Source organism: Camelina sativa, chromosome 19 (assembly GCF_000633955.1).
Source record: "Camelina sativa cultivar DH55 chromosome 19, Cs, whole genome shotgun sequence".
NCBI lineage: Eukaryota > Viridiplantae > Streptophyta > Magnoliopsida > Brassicales > Brassicaceae > Camelina > Camelina sativa.
Window position 1 is genome coordinate 519,430 of NC_025703.1, and position 7,366 is coordinate 526,795.

The following is a 7,366-nucleotide window of genomic DNA, read 5'->3' on the forward strand; positions in this document are numbered from 1 at the left end:
TTTTTTTTTTTTTTTTTCTTTTTAAAAAACTTATGAATAATGAATAATGGGCTTGTGAAGTTGAGTTTATCTCCTTCACAAGCCAAGTGTGTTGTTGTTTTTCTGCTTTATGAATTTGGGTTTTATATTACCTGAGACTACTATGTTCTTATTTTGAAATGTTACCTTTATTATTATTATTATTATTATTGTTACGTGTCTTTGCTGTTACATATTTGTTTTTTAACGATTCGTGGAAAAATAAAAACGAGTTTGCCAGTAATTTAGTAAAAGTTCAAATTCTGGTTACATAAAATATTCAACTTAGAGAGAAAATAAAACAAAAAGCGAGAAATCGACCCAGAGAAATTCATCTCGATTTTTTTACAACTTGCATGATTATTTAGTTTTCAAGATGTTTATTTAACTTGTGAAAATTAAAAAGTAGGAATATAATTTAATTTTCATCATATTATTGTTAAGAGTTCCAACTAAGAATTGCCGTTGGATGATGACTCCTATGAATAACAGTAGCAAAAGAAAAAGACCTTCAAAACCATAACACCTTGTTTTCATCCTTAGAAATTGAATCTGTTAAATTTCTCAAAACAAGAAATTGAATCTTTTATTGGACTGAAAATTGTACTTATATACAGTATGTGAAATCTAAAGTTATGAACAAACAAAAAGAAAAATAGTTGCGTGAGAAAATAATTACAAATCTTAATCAATGTAACAAAAAAAGATAATTCTTTCACTGAACATCCTATAATCGCTCAACAGACCAATACAAGCAAGTAAAATAAAGTAATAAACCATGTCGTTTTAGGATCAGCATTCGAGAGAACCACGTACGTAAGAAGCCTTTATGTCCTGGTCAAACGGTTATCCAACACGTGGATGATAAAACTAGCCACCGACGAAGGCAAGTTTCTCGAACCATTGCACGTGTCCTCGACACGTGGAGACTCCCAAGCACGTCTCTTGGTTATAAATAGCAACCAAAACTCCACTACCAGTTCATCATCAAACACAACTACAATCAATCAAAAAGCAGTCAAAGTTTAACCAAACACATAACTTGAAGAATATGGACAACAAGCAAAACGTGAGCTACCAAGCCGGTCAAGCCACTGGCCAGACTAAGGTATCTCTCTCTTTCTTAACCCTTACACTCATGTACTTTTTTATATTTTTTGTTATTAAATTGTTTTCCCGAAAATGCTTACGGATTATAAGCTGTTTGACTTCTTTTTAGACAAGATTGTTCATTGCGTAAAAAAAAAAAAAGACAAGATTGTTCTATTCTATATTAATGTATAAGGTTATAATATGTGAATATAGGAGAAGGCAGGTGGTATGATGGACAAGGCTAAGGATGCTGCTGGTTCCGCTCAAGAATCCTTGCAACAAGTTCAGTTTTTTACTCCTTCAATTATTTTGTTCCCTTCTAGTAGAAACGTTCATAATATTCAAAATTAAGTCAAATTATATAGTATATGGTCTTATAACCCTCTATTTGTACATGTGAATTGTAGACGGGACAACAAGTGAAGGAGAAGGCACAAGGAGCTGCTGATGTCGTCAAGGACAAGACCGGCATGAACAAAAACAACTAATCACTTTCAACTTCTTTTTCTAATTAATTCCCCTCTTCGACATATGATTAATAAATTGGGGGTTTTAATTCTCATTCCTGCCACTTTCTGATGTTGTTTTCTTGTTTTCCTTTTGGATGTTTAATTATGTAATCTTATCGATATAGTTAATAAAAGTTTGTCAAAAATAATGAAAGCAAAAGAAGATATAAAGTAACACAATTTCAAACAAAATTAGACCAATCAAATAAGATAAGCAAACATCATATACAGTATTAAGAATTTACGAACATTTTGCGTTTAGAAACTAGCATGAACAGGACCACAATGTATACCTTGCTGTTAATTTGGAAATTTTATCCAAAATTAAGATAATTTGGAACATTAGGTGAAGTTTTTGTTCCTCAAATAAACTTTGGAACTTTTAAAAATTGTATCTTAAAGATTTATTAAATTCATTGGAAAATTTATTGAGAGAAATATAATTGGATCATTCGATACTAACATGTTTTCAAGAGAGAATAAGATCTGGTAAGAATTTGAGTCAATCTTGTAACCTGTTGGAAAAAAAAAAAAAAAAAAATCTGGTAAGAATCAGTGAACCAAGAAAACAGGGTTGTTGACAGATTCTAAAACGGTATGGCTAAAACCGAAAACTTCAAAAAGTAGGAGGACCACAGTTAAAGAAATAAGTGAAGTCGAACCTTTTGTCTTGCTCAGAGGTTTTAGTCTAAATCCCTAACCATTTCCTCTGTCTTGCCATTGCTGCTCCATCGACTCCTTTCGTAAAAATCCAAACTTTTTTGTTCAAATCAAAACCAAGCACTAGTGTTTTTGTAACTGAGATTGAAAAACAAAAAGGATGAGGTATCAATGGCGGTTGCTGTTTGATACGATAGAGAACACAAATGCAAGATTGTAGATATAGTTGCGGTGGAGGATTAGAAACCAAAGGATAGATAAAACGACATAAAGCATAAGGAGTATTCTGACGAGTGATTGTAACAGAGCGCACCGGCATGACCACCAACTAACTTTCATCATCTGTTAAGGAGAGAAGCAATCAATCTCCGTGGTGTTGACTTCGAGGTGCATATGTCCTGAAAACCCATCTACAGTTCTCCTTACTACGGATGTGTAGTCGCGACAGTTGGCCTTGAAGCTTATGTGGAAGATGGCATTCATAGACTTGGCATCAATGGGATTGAGAATCGGAGACGGCGGCTCAACATCATCATCATCATCATCATCATCATCATCATCATCATCATCATCATCATGATCATATTGAGTTGTTGTTACTCGTGTTTGCACAAGTATCTTCTTCAACTCCATCTCCTTTGGCGGGAAAGCATGAGATCCAGCCTCGCAAACTTTGAAAAGTGCAAAGTGGGCATACAGACGAAGCCAATCATTTTTACGAATGTCCTCGTCCGGAACCTCGTAGAATCTCTGATCATCAGCTGCTTCTTCTGGCGATTCAGACAAAAAGGTAGGCATACATTCTCTGTAAGACGCATCTACCCAACCAATCATGAAGTGCTGGAAGTCTAGCTGATTCGCTACAAACAGAAAAGGAGGTCAGGTCAGGTCAGTAGAGAGAAACAAAATGTTTTCTTGTTTCAATTTGGTTAAAGAAAATAAAAAAAAATAAAAAATAAAGAAAACCTGTTGTGGTGGGTTTGATTCTGCAGACTTCAATCATAACTTCCATCATAGCTTCCAAAAAGGCACCAAAAGGTCTTTTGACCATAGTTTGCAGAGTGAGAGACGACGGAGACGAATCAGCAGCAGCATCAACATCTTCATCCTCATCTTCAACCTCTACAGTAATATAGTAGGATACAGAAAACGGATGTTGGGTATTCAATTTTGGTAAGCGTATGAACTTCAAGTTCCTATTGTGCTCAAAGTTGAACCAATGAACAGCCAACTGGCCGTAGAGAACCATTTCGGGAGGTGGTTGTTCTTCCTCCTTGTCCCCAAAATAAAATTGTAAGACTCCGATCAAACGTGGGACACGAACGTCACGATCGATATCGAAAAACTAAACCCCAAAAAAGAAAAAAAATATAAATTACAATATAGCCGCGGGGAGGAGGGGTAAGTAATATTTATAGGGGTTACCTACATACCTGAGAATCAAGGATTTGGTCGTGGTACCTTTCGTCTACTTCTTCCTCTTCTTCACCTTCCTCTTCTTCTATTTGGCGTAAAAGATTGTAGCTTTCCTCAGCAGATAGAAACCGCATGTCCAACAACTGCTTCAGAGATTTCCTGTTGTCGATTCGTTTAACAGCTTTTTCCTCAATCACTTTCTGATGATACATACAACAACAAAGGAGGAGAGTGTGTGAGAAAGTTGTTTAGGTTTGGGATAATCATCTTCTACTATCTAAAGCCTCTACCCACGGCAATATTGGAAGATCAAATACAAAATTACAATCGCCATGGCCAAAAATAAAAATAATACCTTCTCAGATGTGCATCCACCCACTACTTTATCATCGGAATCTAATCCCCGCATAAAAGAGAACAATTTTTCCTTCGTTAGCTCTCCGCTTTCCAACATCCGCTGCAGAGTATCCGCCATCTTCTTCTTTCGATCTAGGGTTTTCTGTGTGTTTTTTTTTTCTTCTTCTTCTTTTAAGTGCGGATAGGTCGCTCACTACATATATAAATCAAGTGGTAATGGGCCCAGTTCCGGCCCGGACCATATGTATAGGGCTTCACACATTTTTGGCCCACCTACATATTTTTTTTTCCGAATAGATTCTGGGTCAAAAATTATACCCCATTATTGGTAAGTTTCAGATAATGACCCATTGTATCAAAAAAATTACAGTGTTAAACAAACTACTTGTTCTAATAACAAAAAAAAAAACGACATTAATTTTAGTTAAATAATACATGATTCAAACTTTGAGATTTCACAAAACCAGAATTATACATTAGACGTTTAAAACCTTTGAACGTCTAAAATTAACTTGAGATCAAATGTATCATTTTTATACGTTTTAATTTTAGTCTTTTTTGCTAAAGACGTTGCTAAAGGTTTGAAGCACTTGCATGAGATGGGTTTTGTTCAACAACAACAAAAAAATAATTCATATATTCATCAAAACAAATTCACTTACTTATTATTTTCATTAACATCTTCAACCTATATTACATGGCCAATTTCTGCACCACCGAACATAGCAACATCATATCTCAATCTCAATTCTTCTACACAAATTCCAATAACCATTTTCGGATACAAATTTACATTTGTTCTTTGTCAAAAAAGTTATCAGTTGGTTTTACACATTTATTTACTACGTAAACTATAAATAAAATGAAATGGCTATTTTATGAAGCTTAATTAATTTAATCTCTACATCTAGAACCAACTTTTCAAGTTGTAAAGGATCCAACTTTAGTGGTACTACTTTATAAATGCTTTAGCAAGTCTCAAAAATTACTTTAGAAATGCTTTAGAAAGGATCCAGCAAGTCTCAAAAATGCTTTAGAAATGAGCTTATGTCCAAAATTTCCCCCCACCATCAACTTCATTGATAGACTTACCACATAAAATCCAAATTTCTCGGTTATACATATTTTGGTTCCATTTATTTATATGATTTATTAATGTGATACGAAACCAAATCCGAATGGTATCTTATCATTGATGTTCATAATCAAATCTAGTACATGTCATTTGATATAGGGGACATGTTTTTATGGCTTCCTAAATGCTCCGTGTAATAACATAAGACATATTAGGCTACATGGGCCGGATTGCTATTCTTAGTGGTCCTATTATAGATCTTAATACCAAAACGTATCGTTTCGTCTTTAAAACGACCGTTCGGCGATTCCAACGCCATCCCCAATCCGAGTCCCAGAGAAATCTCGATCGTAGCTCTATGCCCTTTCTCTTTCAAAAAGATCGTTTCTCTCGAAAGGGAAACAAATGTGTCAAATTCTTTCAATTTCCTAAATTCTTTGTTTCATCGAACGTAACCCTTTAATCCTTTCGCTGGTCTTTTTGCAGGTCAAGTTTCGTTTCATGTTGACTTTGATGAAAGACGTTGTCTCATGTTGACTTTGATGAAAGACGTTGCTAAAGGTTTGAAGCACCTTGCATGAGATGGGTTTTGTTCTGCTCAAAGGCACAAGTTAGCATATTCAACAATAACCAAAAAAATCCATATATTCATCAAAACAAATTCACTTACTTATTGTTTTCATTAACACTTGCAACTTCTATCATATGGCCAATTTCTGCACCACCGAACATAGCAACATCATATCTCAATCTCAATTCTTCTACACAAATTCCAAGAACCATTTTCGAATACAAATTTACATTTGTTCTTTATCAAAAAAGTTATCAGTTGGTTTCAAACATTTATTTACTATGTAAAATATAAATAAAATGAAATGGCTATTTTATAAAGCTTAATTAATTTAATCTCTATGTCTACGAACCAACTTATCAAGTTGTAAATGATCCAACTTTAGTGGTACTACTTTAGAAATTCTTTAGCAAGTCTCAAAAATTACTTTAGAAATGCTTTTGAAATGCTTTAGAAAGGATCCAACAAGTCTCAAAAATGCTTTAGAAATGAGTTTATGTCCAAAATTTCCCCCCACCACCAACTTCATTGATAGACTTACCACATAAAATCCAAATTTCTCGGTTATACATATTTTGGTTCCCATTTATTTATATGATTTATTAATGTAATACGAAACCAAATCCGAATGGAATCTTATCATTGATGTTCATAATCAAATCTAGTACATGTGGCTTGCTGTAAGGGACATATTTATGGCTTCCTAAATGCCCACTGTAAACTAATTGGGCATCAGATACGTTAAGCCCACACTTAGCTCTTCTTCGATGACTTCTTTGTTACTTTGATAAAGAATTAAGAGAGCCGTTTATGATAAATCATTAAATCCCTTCCAACGGTCGGATTCGATATAGTCGTTTAGATATGACCTTTAAACTCTTTCCCAATTTTTCTTTATCAAAATTGAAAGTCTAAAATTTCTCTCTCAAGTCTTCTATTTGTTCGACATATCGATTAGGTTACTCATATTGAAGTTGGATGAAATTGTATTAGAAGGTCAACGCATTGTCCTCGCTTCACACTTCCAAAGCCTCAATGAGATAATAACTTCCACTAGTATAACCTAAATATATATAACGCCTTATTGCACTACCCAAACATATTCACCGCCGACATCTTGACCATATATGCATTGGCTATTATAACGACTTTTTTTGGTATGTATTTGCAGTGTTTGCTTAGATTGAAACAGGGATGAGAGGGATGATGATGATCAGAGGGATAAGATCACCTTGTTATGTCTGATTTCCCATTGTTATGGATTAATGTTCAGTTTATGTGTTATGGATTAATCATCATAGCTCCATTTTCTCTATTTTTCAATGTTAAGTTTTGTGTTCAGTTTTATGTTAAGTTTGGAATCAAGACACCCATATCTAGGCCATCTTTATAGGAAGAACATGAGAGGTGTTCTTAGCCCCAAAAAAATAGAAAAATAATGAATAGTGGCTTAGAACACTTTTTTTTGTTCTTGATGTAGAACTGATCTTGGCTCAGTTCTAAGCTGACGTGGCAAGCTGTGAATGAATACAATTTTTTGCAAACAATTTTTCACAAATTAAAAGAAAATCTGATTAAGAATATATGGAATAAATTTGGACATTAAACTATATATTAATTAAATAAAATGTTTGTGTGTTTTAATTAAATAATATGTTTTTTTTTTTT

General features: G+C 33.9%; 2 protein-coding genes across 3 annotated transcripts; one reads left to right on the forward strand and one right to left on the reverse strand.

Moving 5' to 3' along the window:
* Positions 986 to 1,799, forward strand: LOC109131031 (stress-induced protein KIN2-like). Its single transcript, XM_019241402.1, has 3 exons — positions 986 to 1,126; positions 1,324 to 1,392; positions 1,518 to 1,799. The coding sequence occupies exons 1-3, from the start codon at positions 1,070 to 1,072 to the stop codon at positions 1,596 to 1,598; spliced, it is 207 nt and encodes a 68-aa protein (XP_019096947.1). The 5' UTR covers positions 986 to 1,069; the 3' UTR covers positions 1,599 to 1,799.
* Positions 1,921 to 4,224, reverse strand: LOC104763811 (UPF0725 protein At3g44770). Of its 2 annotated transcripts, XM_010487193.2 has the most exons (6): positions 4,051 to 4,224; positions 3,713 to 3,895; positions 3,246 to 3,624; positions 2,593 to 3,139; positions 2,282 to 2,417; positions 1,921 to 2,134 (listed from the first exon to the last, which is right to left on the reverse strand). In XM_010487193.2, the coding sequence occupies exons 1-4, from the start codon at positions 4,168 to 4,170 to the stop codon at positions 2,625 to 2,627; spliced, it is 1,197 nt and encodes a 398-aa protein (XP_010485495.1). In that variant the 5' UTR covers positions 4,171 to 4,224; the 3' UTR covers positions 1,921 to 2,134; positions 2,282 to 2,417; positions 2,593 to 2,624. The 2 variants fall into 2 exon arrangements, with proteins under 2 accessions (XP_010485495.1, XP_010485494.1); XM_010487192.2 differs by having other exon boundaries at positions 2,282 to 3,139.

Bases quoted from the DNA above. Each gene is read 5' to 3' on its own strand.
- LOC109131031 (XM_019241402.1), top strand. From the start codon at position 1,070: ATGGACAACAAGCAAAACGTGAGCTACCAAGCCGGTCAAGCCACTGGC. The intron at 1,127-1,323 runs GTATCTCTCTCT...ATGTGAATATAG, and splicing joins AAGCCACTGGCCAGACTAAG to GAGAAGGCAGGTGGTATGAT. The intron at 1,393-1,517 runs GTTCAGTTTTTT...TGTGAATTGTAG, and splicing joins CTCAAGAATCCTTGCAACAA to ACGGGACAACAAGTGAAGGA.
- LOC104763811 (XM_010487193.2), bottom strand. From the start codon at position 4,170: ATGGCGGATACTCTGCAGCGGATGTTGGAAAGCGGAGAGCTAACGAAG. The intron at 3,896-4,050 runs GTATTATTTTTA...ATGTATCATCAG, and splicing joins GTGGATGCACATCTGAGAAG to AAAGTGATTGAGGAAAAAGC. The intron at 3,140-3,245 runs GTTTTCTTTATT...TTCTGTTTGTAG, and splicing joins AATCAAACCCACCACAACAG to CGAATCAGCTAGACTTCCAG.